The 25,692-nt window shown below is 40.3% G+C and overlaps 1 protein-coding gene across 7 annotated transcripts in view; it reads right to left on the minus strand.

The window, feature by feature from the left end:
- Positions 1-25,692, minus strand: part of ush2a (Usher syndrome 2A (autosomal recessive, mild)) — a 395,330-nt gene that overhangs the window by 296,393 nt on the left and 73,245 nt on the right. For all 7 annotated transcript variants that reach the window (XR_009821723.1, XM_062025662.1, XM_062025687.1 and 4 more), the window contains exons 13-24: positions 18,366-18,561; positions 17,828-17,958; positions 16,922-17,129; positions 8,586-8,869; positions 8,090-8,315; positions 7,856-7,993; positions 7,578-7,758; positions 3,041-3,204; positions 2,780-2,938; positions 2,393-2,621; positions 2,185-2,308; positions 1,961-2,108 (exon numbers count right to left, since the gene is read on the minus strand). Coding sequence is in view for 6 of the 7 variants with exons in the window: in XM_062025662.1 (XP_061881646.1) it covers positions 1,961-2,108; positions 2,185-2,308; positions 2,393-2,621; positions 2,780-2,938; positions 3,041-3,204; positions 7,578-7,758; positions 7,856-7,993; positions 8,090-8,315; positions 8,586-8,869; positions 16,922-17,129; positions 17,828-17,958; positions 18,366-18,561 (2,188 nt within the window). In the remaining variant the exon portion in view is untranslated. The remainder of the gene's footprint in view (positions 1-1,960; positions 2,109-2,184; positions 2,309-2,392; positions 2,622-2,779; positions 2,939-3,040; positions 3,205-7,577; positions 7,759-7,855; positions 7,994-8,089; positions 8,316-8,585; positions 8,870-16,921; positions 17,130-17,827; positions 17,959-18,365; positions 18,562-25,692) is intronic.

Here is a 25,692-nt window from a genome sequence, read left to right on the forward strand (position 1 = left end):
GTCCAACTCATTTTTATCAAGGGCCACATCACAATTATGGCTGCCCTCAGAGGTCCATTTGTAAAAGTAAATATACAGTATTTTAATATAACCTTATAATAGCCATGTTAAACAATTTGCATGGGCAATTGTGATTGATTATTATATTTTCAAGAAATTGATTAATAACCTTTTATCTTAAAGGGGAACAGCACTTTGGAATTTTGCCTATCATTCGCAATCCCTATGTGAAACAAAAACACATGTTTAAATGTGTATTAGCATTCAATAGGTGGCTAACAATGCACGTAATGGGGATTCGATCTATTCCACCTATAGTGTGCTATAACATGCATGATAAAAGCACTCTAAAAACCGCCATCAACGTTTTATATACATGCTGTAAGTATATAATGTAGTTGAAAAAAAAGAAAAAGTATATCTAACAACTACTGCTAATTATGGCAGACTCCATGAGAGACAACAAAGACTACTGTGAGACGAATGATGATCTAGAAACTTCTATTTTTGGGCCTGAATATCTGGAGGATGAGCTACAAGTTTTAGAAGCTGAGTGCTAAGCAGATCATGTAAAAGTGAAACCATAAGCAGCATGTAGCAAGTGCTAAGTGCTAAACAAGAAACAAACCACAAACATAATAAAACATGCCGACTGATGAGATGCTTATATCATTCAGCACAAGACTGGTGCTCCCCAATTCGATGATAAATTGAGCATTATACACACTGCAGGAGGTTAAAAAAAAAACGAGCGTCTTTTCGTGTTTTTCTCACAATGTCTTCAGGTCTAAATTCAAAGTCGAACAACTTCTCGACTTATGGCTACAGCTTTCTACTGTACAAGTGTGCGGCATGATTTATAATTCAGCACAAACTTTTACAAACTCAGAGGCAATGCAGCGGCTCACCGGCTCATTATGTCATTAGCTGCATAAGCTAGTTAGCTCTCTCTGATCATGGTGGAGCTAAAATGAGTTCCTCTGAGTTAACTCTTTTAAGAACAATGTCACATATACTGGGTTAACATGCAGGTCACAGCATGTAAATGTATTATTGTTGGCTGTATTTTGGGTGTTTTTTAGAGGTCTTTATGGGCGAAATAGATGACTCCCATTAGCTTCATTATTAGCCGTTTAGTACGAGTCATATATTACAAATTAAAATGCATAAAGAAAGAAAGACATATGAGTTATTGTCTCACATAAGGATTGAGAATGATAGGCAATATAAAAAAACCAACTTTAATTCCAGGTGAGAAACTGATATTCACATATTTATTGGTGAAATAACCAGATAGATACTTGGAACATCTTGCTGTATGATCAGATAATATTCGGAACGATTACAAGGTGCATGCAGTACATTTTTGTGTCAGACTTGAAAGAACAAATGAATTTAGCAAAAAGTGCTTAATTGACGCACATTATTTCCAGCCTTTCGAAGGCCACATAAAATGATGTAGCGGACCAGATCTGGCTTGCGGGCCTTGAGTTTGACGCTTGTGCCGCAGACCATGATGTTTGTGCCCTAGAAAATGATGCTACCACCATTTATACTGTATATTGCTATTGTGATCTTGCATTGCTCCTTACTTGTGTTAATTATACAATAATGGCTGTGTGTAGTCTGTTTCAGTGGATGGCAAATCCATGCTGCTTTACAAGCTGTACACTGGTTACACTGAATTATATCGAAGTTTAGTTTAAGTAGTATTTTCCCTTGAGAAGATGCAGTTTAAATAACATGGTTGCTGAAATTTGAATGGTGAACTCACTTGTGTAAGCTACTGGTTATTTCAAATAATTTACTTTTCCCATCCCTAGTCCCTACCTTAATGGTGAGGTACTTAAAATATGTCTTTCTGTTTATGGATGGATTTCATCACAGAGGTAACATCACAACTGTACAAGTGGCAGTCGTGAAACTTTACAGTTGTGTAGTTTAGCACAAAATGACTTACCGTTCGGTTGAGCAGGAGGCTCCCATGAAGCAAACAGGGTGTGAGGTCCAGTGGCATTGACCTTGGGTGGGGATTGGTTTTGTGGGGGGGTGGCAGCTGTCAACAGCGACACAGGTAAAGTGGAGGTGCAGCCTCCAGATGAGCATGCCTTTTAAGAGAAGAAGAAACATTTAATTTTGTGCAAAACTGCAATATACATTTTTACTTGCTGTTGTCTGACCTACCTGCAGTGTGACAGTATATTGGGTGAAGGCCTTCAGGCCACTTGCCACTGCCTCAGTAAATAAACCTATGTAGTGGATGACAGGCTCTGCTTCACTAGAATACTCTTTGGACGACAACACAAATCTGTGGGAGACAAAAGCAACATAAATTCCCTTCTTATTTCACAAAACTTACATGAAGTAAGAAGATGATGCTATGCCTCCTTACCTCTCCACTGGCCCGGTATTATTAGGTGGTGCATTCCAGTTGAAGCTGGCAATGGTGGGACCAGGTCGACCCACAAGATTTAAATGTAGCTCGTCCCGTTTAGGTGGAGCTCCTAAAGTTTGGTAGAAGGCAGTGGCACTGGTTGTCAAACCGGCGACATTAGTTGTAATAATCCAGTAAGAATAGTTTGTGTAAGGAGACAAATGGGTATCTTCGAAGGATTCGGGGTCTGAAGAACAACAAAGGGAGAAATGAGAAACAATAATCATATATATGATGATATAGGGCGACACCAAAAGGGACAAGCGGTAGAAAATGGATGGATGGATATAAATAGACTATTGAGAGTGTTAAAAGTACAAAAAAGACTGGACAGTGTAGACCTACTGAAAGGATAGCTACGCTGTATACTGTGAACAGGTTGTCCATCTCTGATGAGCGTGTAGTTAAGTATGTTTGAGTTTGGGGAGTCAGGCTGATGCCAAGTCAGATTAATGGAATGATAGCTGAGAGCCAAAGCTACAGGGGCAGGTTGTTGAGAGGGAGCTGCAAGAACACAAAGAGCATGGGATCAAATTTAATAGACAAGAGAACAAGCAGTGACTGTGACAAAGTCTGGAATCTGTGTGCGTGTGACAGTATGCAAACCTTTACTGCAACCGTAGATGTTCTCTGCACGCAAATGGCTTGCTCCATGTTGACATGCATCACATTTGTCCCCAGTAACGAGCAGCTTACACTCACACACTCCTGAGTCTGGGTTACAGGAGCCACTGACACTGCCCGCCAGGTCACATGCACATGATTGACATCTGAACAAGCAATGAAGAGGAGGGTGAAAAAAACATGCCTAACGCTTATTGTAAGTGGGGGAGATCCAAAAATAAGTATTATTACAAAAACACAAAATCCTCTATAACTTAATGCATTGATACATCTAGTGTTATATTTGGTGTTTAAAATCGAACAAATACTTTTAATTATGGCTGAATGATTTTGGAAATGTAATTGCAATTTCTTTCCTCAATATTGAGATTGTGATTTGATAAGTGATTATTTTTAAAGGGCGTCCTCTCATGTATTTTTCAAAAAACAAGCAATAAATTGATCTACTTTGTGATAAACAATATCCGATGTATGATACACAAATTGTTCTCTCTTATTATTGCTGCAGTCTTGACAGCACAGCGCTTCTATTGTCTGGGCTAGAAGTGTGTTTGCTGATTACGCAATGTGATAAATCAAGACTAAAACGGTTTGCGGCCGCTATTTTTGCATTTATATTTAACACGTTTGGATGGTAAATGCAAACTGACAATGGCTGTGAGACAGGAGGCGATTGGACTGCAATGAAAGACGATGGATATACTGTATATACACTATATTGCCAAAGGTAATTGGCCACCCATCCAAATGATCAGAATCAGGTGTCTTAATCACTTAGCCCGGCCACAGGTGTATAAAATCAAGCACTTAGGCATGGAGACTGCTTCTACAAACATTTGTGAAAGAAAAGGCCGCTCTCAGGAGCGCAGTGATTTCCAGCGTGGAACTGTCATAGGATGCCACCTGTGCAACAAATCCAGTCGTGAAATTTCCTCACTCCTAAATATTCCAAAGTCAACTGTCGGCTTTATTATAAGAAAATAGAAGAGTTTGGGAACAACAGCAACACAGCCACGAAGTGGTAGGCCACGTAAACTGACAGAGAGGGGTCAGCGGATGCTGAAGCGCATAGTGCAATTAGGTCGCCGACTTTCTGCACAGTCATTTGCTACAGAGCTCCAAACTTCATGTGACCTTCCAATTGGCCCACGTATAGAGAGGTTCATGGAATGGGTTTCCATGGCCGACCAGCTGTATCTAAGCCATACATCATTAAGTCCAATGCAAAGCGTCGAATACAGTGGTGTAAAGCACGTCGCCACTGGACTCTAGAGCAGTGGAGACGCCTTCTCTGGAGTGATGAATCACGCTTTTCCATCTGGCAATCTGATGGACGAGTCTGGGTTTGGAGGTTGCCAGGAGAATGGTACATTTCGGACTGCATTGTGCCGAGTGTGAAATTTGGTGGAGGAGGAATTATGGTGTGGGGTTGTTTTTCAGGAGTTGGGCTTGCCCCTTAGTTCCAGTGAAAGAAACTTTGAATGCTCCAGAATACCAAAACATTTTGGACAATTCCGTGCTCCCAACCTTGTGGGAACAGTTTGGAGAGGGCCCCTTCCTATTCCAACATGACTGTGCACCAGTGCACAAAGCAAGGTCCATAAAGACATGGATGACCGAGTCTGGTGTGGATGAACTTGACTGGCCTGCACAGAGTCCTGACATGAACCCGATAGAACACCTTTGGGATGAATTAGAACGGAGACTGAGAGCCAGGCCTTCTCGACCAACATCAATGTGTGACCAGTGTATGGCTTTTGGAAGAATGGTCGAAAATTCCTATAAACACACTCCGCAACCTTGTGGACAGCCTTCCCAGAAGAGTTGAAGCTGTACTAACTGCAAAAGGTGGCCACCTTTTGTCATCATATTGAACCCTATGGGCTAGGAATGGGATGGCACTTGAAGTACATATGTGAGTCGAGGCAGGTGGCCAAATACTTTTGGCAATATAATGTATTTATGGATACATATATTTGGACTGTAAATATAAATATACTAGACATGTCTACTCAGCAAGGCCGTTTTGTAGCTGCTTGATGGGCTGATTGGAGACAGCAGACAACAAAATTAATTCAACTGATTCGTTTTGGCGTCTGATAGTGTTTCTTTAATGGTGTTAATTTTTATAGGATATATATTATCAATTTATCTCCCATGAAAAAACTTTTTGCAAAATGCATAAAAAGGTTTTGCTGTCAAGATGGTGTTTTATCGCACAGAAAAAGTAGTACAGAATAGTTGTCTGCTGCAATTTCCACAATATAGTGAAAGAGCACACGTTGGAGCACACAGATATGCAGTTAAGGCCATATTCCCATTTAGTCATTACTAAAAGGGGCGGACTTTGCCATCAAGCCTTTTGGGGAGGGGCTGTTTAAAAATTATGGAACCTGGAGCTTGTGAATGTCATTGAAATTTAAAAAAAAGATAAATACTTTAAATTTAAAAAGACTATCAATCCAGCTTGTCACATGAATGTGTGTCGTCATGGTGTTGTAGTGTGTTTATGCAAGCTTCTATTTCCTGGCTCAATGAAAAAATAATACGTACATGAAACTTTGTTTTAATTATTATTACAACCACCGTGATGTTATTAAAAGTTCTGATTATAGGGGTCTTATTATGCAAAACAAACTTTTCTTACCTATTGGTACCTGTTTTTGTGTATTTGGTATTAAAATAAAATTAGAAATCAAACCATGGATGCGTAGCGGAGATATTTATAAAACAGTATTACCTTCATTCATACTTCCACCAAATAAGCCGTTTGGAATTTGCCCAACTTGTGAAATTTTTTCCATTGGTGACGTCAGCGAATACCTCTATATATGGTAAAGTTTTACCCGAAATGCTTTGCGCAATTCAGCCATTGTAGTCTGACATTGTAGTCAATAAGTTCCTTCATTTTGTCTATCCTCTCGCTGTGGGGCAGTCTGGCTCGTACATGCACATGCATGCTTAAATCTTCCGCTGTTGCCATTTATAATACCAAGTAGCGTATAGTTTTAAATGATATCGGTCTGTTGACTTGATATGGAAGCGCTAAAAACTACAACATTCTTGATGGGGAGTGACGCAGTAAAAGTGGAAACACGTAAATAAGACCGCCCACAAAACAGCACAGAAAGCGGCTTGAAGATGGTCTATCAAACATAATCTATGCAACATTTTGACCAAAAAAAACACCATTAAATGTTATGTACCACCACAAGGAAGTGTTTTAAGTGCAGCAAAAATCTGAATATGACCCCTTTAATACAAAGGTATGTGAAGCCGTGACACGTCACAATGGGCTTCAACAGCTGTTTGGGCGCGCATGTGTATGTGTGTGTGCGGGGGAGCCTGACAGCGGACAGTTACTGTCGAAAAATCAATCGAATCAACTTATGGACGCTACATTATATATGTATTTTCTATTAAATAGTTACATAGCTAAAATATCACGGTCAGAATTATATCGTCTTGCGTAATATGCCGTGGTCGCACACTTCTTCAGCTGTTTCACTTACACATGCAGAAACAAAACAGGTCAATTCTGTGCATGTTTTGATTTTTAAGTTAATACAGAGTATGCTCCTAAAATCCTCATCTCAATTAATGTTTCCAGGTGTCTCAATCTAAGGGATTAGAATAGATAGGATAGTTTTTTGAAAGTATATTTTATCATTTTATTACGCGTGGTTACGAGCTGCGTCAAGACTTTAAGTGCTATAAAATGTTTCACCTTCTTGGGGTGCTGGACTTATTCTAGAATCAAAGGCACATAAGGGAGAAAGTAGTTAAATTGATGGGAAAATACGTGGAAAACCAGACTTGACAGGGAAAGCCCACATTTAAGGGTTGTTCCACCCAAAGTGCGCATCTTGGATGAAGGTGCAAAGTCAAAGACTTCAATTGAGGGAGACAGTGCTGCGCAGCCAGAACCTGCACAGTTGTGTAGATTTTTTCACGTATTTAAATAGGGCCGTCTACACCACTTTTGCTGTTTGTGCTTTTGTTATTCATTTGCTCACACGGTCTTAGTAGATCACCAGCAACACGGCCACTAATAGGATGCACAGTTTTATAGTTTGTACATGGTATTTAGTGTGTGTTCTTTGGGATCTTCATTATAGTATGTGTATCATCTTATTTGACATACTAGCTACAGTATATACTGAAAGTGTGTCTGAAAAGTGTTAGGTCTTCACTTGAGCGACAATCTATCTTTCCCAACATCCTCTAGCTGTGAAAGTGGGTTCACAATAACGTGTGACTGACAGTATACAATATGTGTCTAGGTCACCAGTGTGGTGTTAGTCTCACTGGGGCACAGCAGTGGGTGATCACTGGGCCAACTACCTCACACTTTCACACTCATACAAATTTGGTAGTTGAAAGTTTTGCTCACACTTACTTATGGACAGCCAAATATTAGAAAGAACACTATACTTCACGTTTTTACCTATCCACCAAACAGTTATGTAAAAAGTCAAAGTCTGCTAACTAAAGACAGAAAACTTGTTCTTTAAGCTACCTGCCCAAGCCAGGGTTGAATCCAAAGAAGGTATCCCAACAGTAGTCACATCTTCGCCCTGCCACCGAGGGATGGGCACACACACACTGGCCAGTCTGGCTTTCACACTTGCGCTGTGTGGCCCCCATGGGATGACAGTCACACTCAACACATGTACTCTGATTTGAAGAAAGATAGAAACCTAAAAGAACAATTTGTGGAAAAAAAAAAAAAATGTAATTCAAAAATAAATGCAGCCTCGAAACTTTGTTTATCTGTGCTTTATCTCTAACACCCACCAGGTCGGCATGAGCTGCAATCTTTTCCATAGCGTGTGGGCATGCACACACACTGCCCCGTTGTGCTGTCACACACTGAACCAGCCACTATTCCTTTCGGGTCACATGTACATGGTACACAGCCATGGAATGACCCATCTGATAAAACAGAACAGCAAAATGTTTTCAAAAATATACTAATAAAAATTATAATAAATGAGATCTAATTTTGATATGAGCTCTGGTTTGTCTTACTTTGAACATCTGAAGTCGCGTTATAGAAGTTGGGGGCGCAGTTGGTGCACTGTGCCCCCTCTACTCCCTCTCTGCACGGGCACTGTCCTGTCCACGAATCACATACGTCATCCAGCACAGTGCCGCTAATGTCGCACACGCACGACAGACAGCCTAGGGAGTTTCGCAACTCCAAGGTGTGGTAGCCATAACGACATGAGTCACAGAATCGGCCTTCCACATGTTCCTAAAAAATTTAAAAGGGGGAAACAAGAAGATTTAATTTAATGCCAACTTGGTAGCAACATGTTGTTTGGCAACCATAACACAATGAAAAGCCCGTTTATTATCGTATCTCCTATCCTGCTGACTGTGAAGCAGTTTCAGGCATGTCATGTCATGGCTGATTAAATACTACTTGAGAGCTGAGACATACAAGATCGTATTTTATGATTCGTAAAAGTGAAACTAAAATTCAGTACGCAATGTTTAAATATGGTGTGCATCATTAACTTGCCTTGCACACACATTGACCCGTGTAAGGGTCACAGTCTGTTCCAGGTATGGTTCCCTCTTTTGAGCACTTGCAGAGGGTGCAGGTTCCATCTAGTCTTAAACCAGTTAAACCGCGTCCACAGGAATCACACCGCTGGCCTCCTACTCCAGCCTTACACTCACACTGCCCCCCCTCAGGCTCACAGAATGGGCTGAGTGATCCCAGGGGGTCACAATCGCATGGGATGCAGCCGTCTGGGTGGGACAGGTTCCAATAACCAAATTCACAATGATCGCAGGATAGACCTGAGAGGAGGGAAGAAGAAAGGAGCAGCCTGATACATAACAGGGTTAACTGTGAGGGAAAACACATTATTATAGATTCTAAGTAGGGAAAAGAGAGTTAAGTCCATCTCTGTTTGAACCACTTGTGTGTGTGTGTGTGTGTGTGTGTGTGTGTGTGTGTGTGTGTGTGTGTGTGTACGCGTGCGTGCGTGCGTGCGTGCGTGTGTGTGTGTGTGTGTGTGTGTGTGTGTGTGTGTGTGTGTGTGTGTGTGTGTGTGTGTGAGTGCGTGCGTGCGTGAGAGAACAAGAGAAATGGTGGTTGAGTGTATAAAACTGCCACCATTAGGGCCAGGCCCTCTATATTTGATGGATCACTTACCTAAGGCCAAACACTTAATTTCACTGAGCAGGAAAATAAATAAATTAGGCAACTACGAAGAACGGAAGAGGGGAAAAGGCAAGGTGACGGAGGAATACAGAGATAGATGGAAGAACCTTAAAATATACTCAATTACCAACAACCACCAACAAAAAAAGATGAGGTACTTTTAACGCCTCAGAAGACAATATTGCAACTGTCGAAGCATTTATATTAACAATGATAAATTATTTTTAAACAATAAAAGTTATATCTTCTTCAAACAAACTGAACCAAACTAGTTAATATCCATGGGGTGCCCTCATTTTTGTGTAAACTAACTCTTTTACTCCTGAACCGCAGCACACAAAGAGGGAATATTTGTCAAAACATGCACTCATAATGTGATGCCTGTACTTTTATTATTAATGTTGGCCCTGTAAGTTAGATTGACTTGAAATTTCTTACTCAATGTGCACTACAAAATAACTACTGTAACTTTAAGGTCTTTACCCAAATCACCACAAAATGTGTTACACACTTTCAGGTGACTGACAAGCACATGTCTGTAAAATTTAAGCAAGACATGTACGCCATTAGGCAAAATGTCTTTGCATTTGCCCTACATTTATAAAACTTTGACGATATTTGTATTACTTTGCTAGCATATTTTACAAATAATTTTGAGTACAACCCCCACAAATGTCATTTAAAGTCACTCCATGGCTGGGCCTTATTTCCTTACTATGCATTACCAGACAGCATCTATTGGCTGATTGTTGATACAGGGCACCACAAAGCAATTATTGCAATAATTCCATATAAGCACACAAATAACTACAGTTTTAAATACATACCAATGACTAATAAGTAATTAAATTAACGTTAAATGTACAATGGAATAACGTGTCAACACACCTTTATCTTTAAGTTTTCAAGTGATGCTGATTGTGTCGACAGCTCATACTGGAGGTTTTAGTGAAGCAGCACTAATGTGCTAGTTAGTGTGTGATATGTGGTGGTGAGTGAGCCGGGCTTATTTGAATATGCCATACGTATTCCATGACAGGCAATCTGTCCTTAAATGGATGCCTAGGGGCAACACAGTCCCACAGCCGTTTATGAAGGAGCCTGTGTTCATATGTGGCGGGTATAAATGTGTGAGCATACGTCAGTGTTATTGCACAGCGCCGTGTGTGTATGTGCATGTGTGTGTGCGTGTCCTGTTCTGCTAAGTGTGTGGCAGACACTAGGCATTACCCACAGTGCTCCCACCTTAATAAATTTAGAAATATGAGTATTTATTTCCATAGATCATATTTCATAGTAGTGCAGGCCCAGTAAACATCTGCGACAATGAGTATGGTATGTGTGGTACTGTCGAGGAATTTGTTGTGATATATTACACTGTAATGCACCTTATCAATTAAATTACAATATAATTACAGAATTTAAGACGATAGAATATTACATCATGAAACCCTTAAGTTGGCATCAATGAAGCAGTCTTTTTCAACAAAGTGGCGAATAAACAGAAAAGTAAAAGGACAATAAACACGTTACAAAACAGTGTAAGAAAAATACATATAAGATCAGGAAATAAAACATTTTTTTTTTAGAGTTTTGTGTGACTGTGTGTTTTAGGCCTTGACCCAGCCCTTTTATCAATTGCCAGCCAGTTAACAGGCTCATGCATCACCATTTCAAACACTATTATATACACACACTGCACCCTGGCACCTCGTATGAGTGTGTGCGTGACGTGTGAATGTGTGCGTGCCCATGTGCGCACACTCTAGTGGCGTCCTTCTGAAGCATGCCTGCCTTCGCTCCGCTCAAAGTATCAGCTCGGCGTTAATAAATTGCCATAATCCAATCTCATTTCTAAAAAATACCTGTGGGAGTGGGCAAACAAACAAGGACAGAAGAAAGCGAAGTCGAGGTCTGGTATGAGGGAGAGGGGGAGAGAAATACAAGGGGCCGCAGCAGTTTGTTTTAATCAACTTGGCAATGAATTAGAGAATTAAATGGCAGCTTAGTCTATCACTGAATATACACACACTCACAGGCACACGCAAATAAACTCTTAAATAAAATAGATACAGCTTGGCAAAAACTAAATTGCAAGAACACATGGTCACATCCACATGCCGCCCCTTTCACATATACTTTAACGGACATTACACACATTAATACGTCTTCACACACACATACACTCACGCACACGGAAGGAAGGGGCCCTTGATAGCAAGGCTTAGCAATAACCACGATGCGTTGAGTTGAGGAGCGTTGGCCGGTTTTGCATTTCATACAAGCTCGCTCTTCAAAGACACACAGGGGAGAGAGTGAAACCATTTATCACAAAGAGACGCACAACGGCTGGAAGCACCGCCAGCAGAAAAGCCTGTTTATTTTGGCTGGCATAACACTTTGGGGTATAGATGTGTGTATTTATGAAAGGGGAATACGCACATGCCTATTTTGAGTGTGCACACAATTTATCTACTTGCAGAAATGCTTAATTTCGTTAATGTTTTAATTGACATTTTGTTACTTACAGTAGCATGTAAACGGCAATATAGTCGAAAGTTTGGAAATTCCTGACTTTTCTGTAAAAATACACCTTTGAAGGATGCAGAAAACTTAAGGCCCGTTTGTGTATACCTAAGGATATGTGATTACATGTGTTTTAATACTGCTATGAGCCATATCTGACTGAGCAAAACAAATATGTCACTTAAAACCTGTAGTGTAACTCAAGCCGAAAAAATTAAACACATTGTATGATGATTACTTTATTTACCGATAAATCAAACATACAGTCGTGGTCACGAGTCATACCAAAGACTATAAAAATGGGACCCATAACCTCCCTGCTTGGCACTCAGCAACAAAGGGTTGGAGTTGGGGGTTAAATCACCAAAATGATTCCCGGGCGCGGCGCCGCTGCTGCCCACTGCTCCCCAAGGGGATGAGTCAAATGCAGAGGACAAATTTCACCACATCTAGTGTGTGTGTGACAATCATTGGTACTTTAATCTTTAATCTTTAAAAAAGCTTACATACACTTGTAAAGAACATAATGTCATGGCTGTCTTGAGTTTCCAACACATTGTATGATGATTACTTTATTTACCGATAAATCAAACATACAGTCGTGGTCACGAGTCATACCAAAGACTATAAAAATGGGACCCATAACCTCCCTGCTTGGCACTCAGCAACAAAGGGTTGGAGTTGGGGGTTAAATCACCAAAATGATTCCCGGGCGCGGCGCCGCTGCTGCCCACTGCTCCCCAAGGGGATGGGTCAAATGCAGAGGACAAATTTCACCACATCTAGTGTGTGTGTGACAATCATTGGTACTTTAATCTTTAATCTTTAAAAAAGCTTACATACACTTGTAAAGAACATAATGTCATGGCTGTCTTGAGTTTCCAATAATTTCTACAACTCTTATTTTTTTGTGATAGAGTGATTGGTGCATATACTTGTTTGTCACAAAAAACATTCATGAATTTTAATATGGGTCTACTGAAAATGTGACCACATCTGCTGGGTCAAAAGTATACATACAGCAATGTTAATATTTGGTTAGCCATCCACAAGCTTCTGGTTGATTTTTTGACCACTTTTTGACATCACATGGACAAAGATAAGACCTTCTGGAGGAAAGTTCTGTGGTCAGATGAAACAAATATTGAGCTGTTCGGCCACAATACCCAGCACTATGTTTGGAGGAGAAAAGGTGAGGCCTTTAATCCCAGGAACACCATTCCTACCGTCAAGCATAGTGGTGGTAGTAATATGCTCTGGTCCTGTTTTGCTGCCAATGGAACTGGTGCTTTACAGAGAGTAAATGGGACAATGACAAAGGAGGATTACCTCCAAATTCTTCAGGACAACCTAAAATCATCAGTTTGGAGGTTGGGTCTTGGGCGCAGTTGGGTGTTCCAACAGGACAATGAACCCCAAACACACGTCAAAGGTGGTAAAGGAATGGCTAAATCAGGCTACAATTAAGGTTTTAAATGGCCTTCCTAAAGTCCTGACTTAAACGTGTGGACAATGCTGAAGAAACAAGTACATGTCAGAAAACCAACAAATTTAGCTGACTGCACCAATTCTGTCAAGAGGAGTGGTCAAAAATTCAACCAGAAACTTGTGGATGGCTACCAAAAGCACCTTATTCCAGTGAAACTTGCCAACGGACATGTAACCAAATATTAACATTGCTTTATGTATACTTTTGACCGAGCAGATTTGGTCAAATTTTCAGTAGACCCATTATAAATGCATAAAAGAACCAAACGTCATGAATGTTTTTTGTAACCAACAAGTATGTGCTCCAATCACTCTATCACAAAAAATAAGAGTTGTAGAAATTATTGGAAACTCAAGACAGCCATGACATTATGTTCTTTACAAGTCTATGTAAACTTTTGACCACGACTGTATGTCAGCATAGGAAGGCAGTACATACCCTGTTCTAGCTGCTAAATGACAAGTTCCATCCATTCATTTTCTACCGCATGTCCCTTTTGGGGTCGCTGGAGCCTATCTCAGCTGCATTCGGGCAGAAGGCGGGGACACCCTGGACAAGTCGCCACCTCATCGCAGGGCCAACACAGATAGACAGACAACATTCACACTCACATTCACACACTAAGGCCAATTTAGTGTTGCCAATCAACCTATCCCCAGGTTAGTAATGATAAACAAAACACATTGTACACCTTAAAGCAGGGGTCACCAACCTTTTTGAAACCAAGAGCTACTTCTTGGGTACTGATTAATGCGAAGGGCTACCAGTTTGATACACACTTAAATAAATTGCCAGAAATAGCCAATTTGCTCAATTTACCTTTAACTCTATGTTATTATTAATAATTAATGATATTTACACTTAATTGAACGGTTTAAAAGAGGAGAAAACACGAAAAAAATGACAATTAAATTTTGAAACATAACTTATCTTCAATTTCGACTCTTTAAAATTCAAAATTCAACCGAAAAAAAGAAGAGAAAAACTAGCTAATTCGAATCTTTTTGAAAAAATTTAAAAAATAATTTATGGAACATCATTAGTAATTTTTCCTGATTAAGATTAATTTTAGAATTTTGATGACATGTTTTAAATAGGTTAAAATCCAATCTGCACTTTGTTAGAATATATAACAAATTGGACCAAGCTATATTTATAACAAAGACAAATCATTATTTCTTCCAGAACAAAAATTGTTTTTAAAATTCAAAAGACCTTGAAATAAGATTTAAATTTTATTCTACAGATTTTCTAGATTTGCCAGAATACATTTTTTGAATTTTAATCATAATAAGTTTGAAGAAATATTTCACAAATATTTTTCGTCAAAAAAACAGAAGCTAAAATGAAGAATTCAATTAAAATGTATTTATTATTCTTTACAATAAAAACAATAAATTTACTTGAACATTGATTTAAATTGTCAGGAAAGAAGAGGAAGGAATTTAAAAGGTAAAAAGGTATATGTGTTTAAAAATCCTAAAATCATTTTTAAGGTTGTATTTTTTCTCTAAAATTGTCTTTTTGAAAGTTATAAGAAGCAAAGTAAAAAAATTAATGAATTTATTTAAACAAGTGAAGACCAAGTCTTTAAAATATTTTCTTGGATTTTCTAATTCTATTTGAGTTTTGTCTCTCTTAGAATTAAAAATGTCGGGCAAAGCGAGACCAGCTTGCTAGTAAATAAATAAAATTTAAAAAATAGAGGCAGCTCACTGGTAAGTGCTGCTATCTGAGCTATTTTTAGAACAGGCCGGCGGGCTACTCATCTGGGGCCGTACTTATCAAGCTTCTTAGAATTACTCCTAAGAAGTCTGCTAAGAGTTGACTTAAGAGTAAATAAATTCTTCGCTGAAAGCTGCACTTAAAAGTTAGTTATCAAGCGTCTTACTCACACTTTCAGCAAAGTGTAGGACTGAATCTTAAGTGTCACACTCAGAGCTGAATTACGACATTACTATGTGCCGTAAACGGAATTTTAGGTGACGTCATTTCTGTGTCCATAGAAATGACCAATCACGGAAGGGAATCCGTTGTCTAAGAATAAAGAAATATCTTGGAAATATTTAAGTGGACAATGGGAGTGTATATTTTGACAATAAACTACAAAATAATACAAAACAAACTAGTCCCCGCCGGCACTCACGCTACCGCTCCCTCTCTTCTATCGCCCACACACTCACTGACGTCACTCACCTCACGGCCACACACATACGCTACTGTCATAACATTTTCTTTCCAATTCATTAATTAGGCAACAAATTTGAAACTGGTGTGGGTGGCTCTATATATACTAGCCCACTGCAGACACATGCAGAAATCAACAAGGAATCGAAAAGTATTAAATCTGTGACAAAAATAATATCCGCTCTGTCTAAACGATACCGTTTGATCAGCTGCTCGTCATCAAAAAAAACAAAACATTGTTCCGTTCCCTGAACGTTCGCGCACGTCTCTCTCGCCTCAGTGCCATCCCCTGCTGGCAATTCCTAACCACTTAAGACACCTCTGAAGGTCTCTTAAATATCGTGGAGAGTAGGAATGATTCTTAGACTTAAGAACGTTGATAAAAAGCTTTTATTCTTAAGTTTGAGAGTAGGACTAAATTTCGCAAATTCTCAGGACTTAAGTGTAAAATGGCACTCTAAGAAGCTTGATAAGTACGGCCCCTGGTCCTTACGAGCTACCTGGCGCCTGCGGGCACCGCGTTGGTGACCCCTGCCTTAAAGCGAGCATTAAGCACAGTTTGAGCAGTAATGACACACTGCATGTACACAATTTATCGGGTTTTTTTGTGATAAAATTGTTTACTTAGTGGTACACTTCTTTTACAGTTAAGCATTATACAAATGTTTGCTTGTACAGTTAATAGGGTTTTATGATGGCGACAGTGTAGGAACCTAAGTACTATTTAATTTATATTAATTTACATTTGTATAAAATATGCTTTATTGTGATGAGGTGGCAACTTGTCTAGGGTGTAGCCCGCCTTCTGCCCGAATGCAGCTGGAATTAGCTCCAGCCACCCCCGCGTTCCCAAGAGGGACAACCGGTAGAGAATGGATGGATGGATGCTTTATGGTTATTCAGATAAAAAGTGAATATTTACTTTATTTAAATATGGAAATGTTATAGTGTATGGTTAAGGTAACTAAGTCAGACTTTAATGTATTGTAAATTATTATGTTTGTGTAAATAATTTAGATATGTACTATTTCATATGTCTTTTATTAAATTGAAGGATATGCTGTGCAGATAAGGCGGAAATATCTGTGTGGAGAAAATTTTGGACACTAATGCAGTCAGGTATAGTGAAGTGGAGCAACATACTATTTTGATCTTTCTCTTATTTCATCACTATATTTCTTCATATACCTCTTTTTTTATTTCTACATCGTTATCACTTTGCATCGTGGAATAATGTTTGAGTTTTCTAGTAAATATTGACAAAACGAAGAGCAGCAACTGGAGTGATTTTTTTCCTTTCTTCAGCAAGGAAGCGGATGAGGAAGTCTCGAAGCATCAAGCTAACCTACAGACAGTTTGACCACGGAACAAATAATTTGCAATATTTCTTCTTAGGGAAAAAATATTTCAAATACGAAAAATCACAATGTTGAAAATAATAGAGCGTGCCCAATGTAGTGGCCAGTGAATGCATGCACTTCACCTGTAACATGGGCTTTACACCGGCACTGTCCTGTCTGCTGGTTGCAGCTGGGACCCCTTCCTGTAGAGGAGTTGACAGTGCCCAAGTCGCTGCAGTTACAACGACGGCAGCCCTCAGGATTGGAGGCTTGAAGACCATGCCAGCCGGGTAAGCAGTTAGCACACCGGCGTCCTCTAACAGCAGTCTTGCATGGACAATGGCCTCCAACCTGAAGATATGAGGCACAGGAAAGTTAGTGATGAGCAGTGATGACGGCATGGTAAAAAGGGAAGAAAAAAATAAGAAATGCAGGTGAAACAAAAAAAAAATACAATATCATGCAGAAGTCCATTCGTGTCCGCAATTCAATTTCAAATGTGAACCTAATATGTAATATAAAGTTAACTCATTTCATACAAAGTGAGATATGTCAAGCTATAATTTCTTAACACTTTGATGATCATGGCTTACAGTTTAGGTGGCGATTTCTCCAGGGTGTACCCTGCCTTCCACCTGTGTCCAGCTGCGATAGGCTCCAGCACTCACCGTGATCGCGAAAAGGACAAGCGGTGGAAAAATCGATGGATGGATGGATGGATGGGCTTCCAGTTTTTGAAAACCCAACATTTTCCGAGATTCTCAATTTGAGGTTTCTATAAGTGGTAAACCTTAATCATCAAAAAAATGTATCAAAAGAAGGTTTAAAATATCTTGAGTTGCATTATATGAACCTATTATATATCAGTTTCACCTTGTAAATCTAATTGCTGGAATAAACAAACCAAGCACGATATTAAAAAATTTTTCACGTGAAGTGCCATTCATCCATTTTCTACCGCTTGTCCCTCTCGTTCCTTTGAATTTCCAACAAATGACATTTTCACTCTTGAAAACTGAATGTGTACATTAGTCAAATAATTGTGTCACCTGGAAACACTCAGTGCTGCCATTGATGGTTCCAGCAGTGTGGCAGTCACAGGGCTGGCACACATGAACTGAAGCCGGATCGGACTGCTCCAACCTGAAAAACCCACTTATGCACTGCTCACAGTTCTTACCTAATCAAGAGAGAGAAAATGGGTAAAAATAGAACCAGAAATCAAGGGACTAGCTAGAAAAAAACATTTAAAGATTAAGAGAGTCTCTCAAGCTATAAAACATTTAGGCTTCAACGTCATTCGTCTCAGGGGTAAAAGTGACTTGGCTGGAAATAAAACTCTGGACTGACAAGTACAAACAGACCAATACGGCAGCAGGTTGATGAAAGGACGTCGCCCTCCCAGCTTCAACAAGCACTTGCAATAAATTACACAATGAATAAAACGTCATGGCTTATATCTCGATGTGCAGACACTTAAACTATATATATCGGAAAAGATATAAATCAACTCATTTTCATCTCCTACTCTCACATTAGTAACTCAAGAAGTACATTTCTAATGATCAATGGTGCACAATACATTACCAGTTGTATTGTGCATGCAGTTGTCACAGACTCCTCCCCCACCCAGGTATTGCTCTGCTGGTTGGTCATCCACCTGGGCTTCATAGTGACAGGAATGGGCATGGCCATGACACTGGCAAGGCCGGCAGTTCATTGGCTGCAGGTGATCACCTGACCGAAAGGGTTTGTCGTTGTAGAGGGGTGCGCAGCGCTGGCACTGGAAACAATACACAATTTATTACATAAATGTATTTGACTAGTCATCACACAAAAATATGCTTTTTGCCATCTATACCTTAAATTCCAGGGACTCAAACACATTTGGACAATGTGAAATATTTGTTGCATAAAACCCTGATTTTTTTTTTGTGTTTAGCAAAGACATTTACAATCAATCAAACTTTTACATATGGATTAATAATGATCAATCACAGGTTATTAATTGATGGATAATTAAAAATTATCTTAAAAAGGGCCGACTATTTCTTCTAGGAATTAAAAAAAAAAGTTAATTAAATGCATGTCTTGTATTTGCTTAAAATTTGGTAACAGTTTAATCTAAAGTCCTTTGCATTTGTCCTTTGGACCCCGACTTAAACAAGTTGAAAAACTTATTCGGGTGTTACCATTTAGTGGTCAGTTGTACGGAATATGTACTTCACTGTGCAACCTACTAATAAAAGTCTCAATCAATCAAAAAAAAAGCAAGCACACCAGTCGGCGTCTCCGCTCTCATCTTTGCACTGACGTATGCATTGATCTGATCACTGACCGTATAACAATATTTTAGGTGTCCATCCAAACTTAAGGTAAAAGGGAGCATACTGTTTGTGGTCAAAATAAATTGTGTGATTAATCTGCATTTACACATAAATAATGCAATACTTTTTTGTGATTAGTCACAAGAGTTAACTTGTTAATTTTGATATCCCAAATACAAAGTAATCATAGTTTCACATAATGCTACTAATTTTATGGATTTTGATGGTCTATCAAATTAATAATAAAGACCTGCAGACCAAAAGGTAATATGAAATCAAATAGAATGTATTGTTACTTAATGGAATGAGAACATCTCTAGCAGTGATTTTTAAAGTGGGAGGCACCTGAAGACCTCAATGGAGGCATAATAGCTTGAGATAAATAAGGACGACACGTGTTCAGGGCAAAATAAAGCTCAGAGTGAGCAGAAAATACACTACAACATTTTTGGGGGGGGGCCTCGAGAAGGCCCGCTTTGTATTATATCCTCTCCAGAGGGCGGGGGCTGACTTTAAAAACCCATGGTCTATGCCAGGCGTGCCCAAACCCTTTGCTTCAAAGGGCCAAAGTGAAAATGTATCAAAGGGCCGCGGGTTAAACACAGCAATTTTAGGTGTGAAACAAAATCAGCTTAAATTTAAATCTATCAAAGGGCCGCGGGTTACACACAGCAATTTTAGGTGTGAAACAAAATCAGCTTAAATTTAAATATATCAATCAGTCAATAATTAATTTTATTTGGAACATGTTTATCAACCGTCCAAAAGGAGTGGGAAGAAGCACAGTTTGTCTGGTGCCACCCCTTTGCCATAAGCAGCATTCAAATGTAAATTTAAAAAATAAAGTTCATATGGATTATTGGCAACTAGTTAACCTTGCAGACATGACATCAAAGATTGTGGGAGCTTGAAGAGGTCAGTATAAATATGTACAGAATTTGGAAAGCCATTCTTTTGGTGGGCCAAATGAAACAGGAAAGTGGGCCAAATGTGGCTCCTGGGCCCCACTTTGGGCATCCCTGCTCTATGCAGAAAAACAGTGGGATGTATATAATTAAAAAAAAAATGCAATTAATGAGTCACAGTAGGCGAAAAAAGCGAAAGACAGAAATCAACAGCCCGTGTTAATACAAATCCAGAGAGACAAACACAGAGAAGAATAAACACAAGTGAATAGCGAACACTGAGATATTATACATGTTATAATAGAAGATTGTACATTTACACACAAATGGACACATTCACTCAGTGCAGGGAAATCTGGCCGCTAATGAGGAATGACTTGCAACAGCCAGCTCGCTCACAGGCCCACTTTCATGTCAAAATAAACATAGAAAGGTGTGTGTGTGTGTGTGCGTGTGTACATGAGAGAAAACGTGGGGGTGGACAGGAGGAGGGGATGTGAAATAAAAAAATAATTTTTCTGTAGCAAAGTGCAGCAACAGAAGAGAGTTACAAGGCCTTTGATTTTGTTCAGCAGTCAGTACAAATTATGGTGGACAAGGGGGACATCAAATGGGTTAGGATTAAAAATGTATTAAAAAACACAGGAGTTCCTCCCGAATGTGACACATGCAGACCTGCACTGGGCCTATTAGGTATGACACAAAGAGGAGGGTGTACAGGGGGTAGAGAGCAGATGGAAATTGGGGGTAGGGTGGGATGGGCTCCTATGTTTTAAATTAGTCAGCAAGTGGAGGACAATTGGAGGAAACTGGTGTGAACAGAAATGAAGGAAATACCTATGTTTTGTTAAATAAAAGGCAGAACAACAGACTTATAAATTAGTAGAAAAAATATCAAACATATCAAAAACACTTGAGACACATTTCTTATTATCTATAATTAATCAGGCGTTGCCCGTAAAGAAAGGTGTACCACCAAATTCTGGGCCCCCACACACAAGACTGGCACCCCATCCCACCCTAAACTCAACATCGCCTCCCCATACGCAGGTATCTGGGGCCGTACTTATCAAGCTTCTTAGAGTGCCATTTTACACTTAAGTCCTGAAAATTTGCGAAATGTAGTCCTACTCTCAAACTTCAGAATAAAAGCTTTTTATCAACGTTCTTAAGTCTAAGAATCACTCCTACTCTCCACGATATTTAAGAGACCTTCAGAGGTGTCTTAAGTGGTTAGGAGTTGCCAGCAGGGGATGGCACTGAGGCGAGAGACGTGCGCGAACGTTCATATTTGTTTGATGACGAGCAGCTGATCAAACGGTATCGTTTAGACAGAGCAGGTATTATTTTGTCACAGATTTAATAATTTTCCATTCCTTGTTGATTTCTGCATGTGGCTGCAGTGGGCTAGTATATATAGAGCCACCCACACCAGTTTCAAATTAGTTGCCTAATTAATGAATTGGAAAGAAAATGTTATGAGAGTAGCGTATGTGTGTGGCACACACATACGCTAGGTTACAGCATGTGAGGTGAGTGACGTCAATGAGTGTGTGGGCGAGAGAAGAGAGGGAGCGGTATTGTGAGTGCGAGCGGGGACTAGTTTGTTTTGTGTTGTGTTATATAACCTGTCATTATTCCTTTAAATATGATTATAAATATGTCAAGTTTCCCTTAACTTCCGAGTGTAAGGTAGAGATGATCTGATACACATAATATAGGATTATCATCAGTGGATAATACGATTTATATTTGGAAAGTTTGCATACACATGGGGACTACGAAGGACTGGGCCGCCTTTGTGTCACGTGGCTGCTACCACAAGTAGCTCTCCTGTGTTGTAATAATACACATTTAATAATCAAACAGGAGTCAAAGTCTTTCGTATTCTTTTTGATAGCACCGGCATGTTTAAATTTAAAAGATTGCAAGCCAATTATTACATAATTTTCATATAAAACTAATCTGGCTGTGAGCAGGCCATTGTATGAACACATTTTGCTGTAAATTACACAAATTGAGTTTATATTTAAAGTTAAAGTACCAATGATTGTCACACACACACTAGGTGTGGTGAAATGTATCCTCTGCATTTGACCCATCCCCTTGTTCCAGGTGAGGGGAGCAGTGGAGAGCAGCGGTGGCCGCGCCCGGGAATCATTTTTGGTGATTTTACCTCCAATTCCAACCCTTGCTGCTGAGTGCCAAGCAGGGAGGTAATGGGTCCCATGTTTATAGTCTTTGGTATGACACGGCCGGGGTTTGAACTCACGACCTACCGATCTCAGGGCGGACACTCTAACCACAAGGACACTGAGCAGGTCTTTGGGTTGATCAAACCACCCACCTATCAAAGATTGTATGTATCATTGCCATAACTATCTTTTCAAATGGGTTGAAGCACCACTTTATCTGACCCGACCATTTATTTTTTATTTCAGCCGGTGCACGGTCCTCTTGGCACAGGCTCACAATCTCACTCCTCTGTTGTTCGCTGGCAACACAAGAAAGAAGCACCTCCCACTGAATTGTGACTGGCAGTGTCTGGAACTCAGGCACGTGGCTAATTTCAATATGAATTACGTTTTTATATGGGGGCGCAGACATTTGCCATCAATTCCAGGTTGATTGGAAAGTAACAAAGAAATGTGCATAGATTAGTGCGTGTGCACACTACATCTGAAATGTTTTCTTTCGTACACTGTTTTCTGGATTTGAACACATGCCAATTTTTAGTAAGAAATCCCCGCAACTCTTAATACATGGGGCCCCAGGACCCCTCATGTGCTCGAGGCCCCCAGGACTTTGACGCCACGTGGGCGTGTATCAACTCTTCCTCTTGGCAAGACATTTTGGCTTGTTATTATCTACTCCGTTAACAAGGCAAAGGCCATAAAGGAGGACCAACTCCATATTTATTGTATTCAGTTTTTAGCTAATATAGGTGTATACAACTGTTTGAGGTTAACAAAGAGTAAGTCCAATACATTAATTCACTCTATATTGGTGTGCAAATGAGAAAAACTCCAAAGCGAGTCCAACTACAGAGATGACAAGCATACATCATCATACTGCTGGCATACAGAGTATAAAAATAGTTGACATTTTAAAACACAAAACAATGCCTCCCCCTGAAAAGAAACAAGAGCTCATATGTTTACCTGTCTGTATTTTTGTTGAGAGGGTCCTTCCTTTGGAGGTAATTATTAACAAAATCATATAAGGCAGCAGGCTATTCTCTAGAGACATGATGCACACACAAACGCGGGCACACACACACACACACACACACACACACACACACACACACACACACACACACACACACACACACACACACACACACACACACACACACACACACACACACACACACACACACACTTGCAAACATGAATACACTTCAGTGGGTAAAATATCCTGCACATCAATTTGAATGTTTGCTTTTTTGTGAGAGTCTACATCTCTTTTTTGTATTATTATTCTTGCCACTTTCTCCCTGCAAATCTATTCAGCTTTGCATTTGCTTGCCCATCCATAGTAGGTGCAATGTCCTAAAACAATTCTTATATCAAAGTGAACCCAAGTGCTTTCTTTTCTCTTTGAGTAGACAGCTCATGTTGTCTTCTCTGTCTCATCCACTGGGGATGAGTTCAAGAACAAGATGTACGGTAGTCAGTTTTGCAGTTGCTCTTATCATGCCTCTTTCGTCTCCTCAACCTTAATAGTACCTCCAACTTCACACCCTTCTTCTTGCGAGTCTATGTCTTCTCTCATTTTCCCACCTCCCTCTTTCTGCACTGACTTCTCCCTTGTCTCTCTAGCGTCCCCTAACAACTTGTTCTCATAGCCACACGGAGTATGTGAGCAGGAAATATTACCATAGCAAATGAAAAGGGGGAGGATTTATTTCCCCTTTCTTTTCTTTGTATTCAATGTTGCATTATGCTACCTCTCTCCCAGCCTGCTAATTAGTCGAGGGATTGGTGTTTGGGAGTTAAAAGTGCACATATTCATTCTCTTCTTCATAAAAAAGGTTTTGATGAAGCTCCATCTTCTGCAAACAGTATAGGCGGCAAATAACAATATGGTTTTCAACCCTACTGCTGAGCTTGTGGCATCAATTTAAATAACATTCAGATTCTCAGCATTTTTTGTTCTCTACTGTATCTATGATATTGATAATCTTAATAAACGTAACCTTTCAATCCAGTTGTTGAAACTTTGCTGGCATTGAAGAGGCAGAGAGTTTGTAACTGTGTTCTTAGCGCCACTATGAAAGCACACTATTGCCTGTTGCAGTTCTAATGGGCTCAAATGACAATACAATTTAAGAGAATATACATCACAACTTGTATGTTCGTCTTTCGTTTTTGAAGATGACCAGGTGACTTCACGTTGACTTGTGTGTGCGAAGATGGCTGATAAGGCCAATCCCTGCGCGGAATGACCGGCTGCAGTGAGGGTAGGTTATCGCTGGGGGGTGGCTAGCTGAGAGGGAGGAACTGTCTCTGGTCTTGCGGAGCTGTCGCTTCTGTACAGCTTCATGGATACGTTTTTTCTCGAAGTCTGCTACACCATGCCAGACTGCAGAGCGACAGTTGGAACGATGTTGGGCATTGGCTTCTCAGATCTCTGGGTTCAGACCACAACCCTTGAGACTGGCCTTTAGGGTATCCTTAAAGCGTTTCCACTGTCCACCGCATGAGCGCTTTCCATGGTGCAGTTCACCATACAGGAGCCTTTTTGGTAGGCGTTTGTCTGACATGCGGCAGACATGGCCAGCCCATCTCAGCTGGGAGCGCTTGAGGATGGCATATATGCTCTCCATCTCAGCCCTGTGGAGGACCTTAGTGTCTGGGATCTTGTCCTGCCACCTGATGTTGAGCAGCCTCCTGAGGGATCTCATGTAGAAGGCGTTAAGCATGCCGGCTGTATACAGTCCAGGTCTCACAGGCATACAGCAGGGCGGGTAGGACAACAGCATGGTAGACCTTAAGTTTGGTCTGTAGGCTAAGCCCTATGCGCTCCCAGACAGAACTGCGGAGTCGGCCGGATGCAGCACTTCCATGCGCTATCCTATGCATGACCTCCTCCTCGATGTTGCCCACGCGTGACAAGGTGCTACCCAGGTAGACAAACTTTTCAGCAGCTTTGAGGTCTTCACCATTTACGCTGACAAGGGGCTCAGTGTACATGGCTCCAGGAGCAGGTTGATGCATCAGCTCTGTTTTCTTTGTACTGATGGTGAGTCCAAAGTCTGAGCATGCTGTGGCGAAGTTGTTCATGCTCAGTTGCATTTCCAGCTCGTTAGAAGCATTAAGGGCACAGTCGTCCGCAAAGAGGAAGTCGTGAACCTTGGTGGTCTGTACTTTCGTCTTTGCCTGGAGTCTTCGCAGATTGAACAGCTTGCCATCAGTGCGGTAGCGCAGGTCTATCCCCATGTCCCCAGACCGGAAAGCATCTGTCAGCATGGCTGAGAACATTATGCTGAACAGAGTGGGTGCCAGAACACAGCCTTGTTAGACTCCATTTTCCACATGGAAAGGCTCAGATGATGCACTGTTGTCCTGGACTCATGCCTGCATTCCATCATGGAATTCACGAACCATGTTGATAAAGATGTTAGAGCAGCCAAACTTGGCCATGATCTTCCAGAGGCCCTCTCGGCTGACAGTGTCG

Source organism: Entelurus aequoreus, linkage group LG02 (assembly GCF_033978785.1).
Source record: "Entelurus aequoreus isolate RoL-2023_Sb linkage group LG02, RoL_Eaeq_v1.1, whole genome shotgun sequence".
In the NCBI taxonomy this organism is placed as follows: domain Eukaryota; kingdom Metazoa; phylum Chordata; class Actinopteri; order Syngnathiformes; family Syngnathidae; genus Entelurus; species Entelurus aequoreus.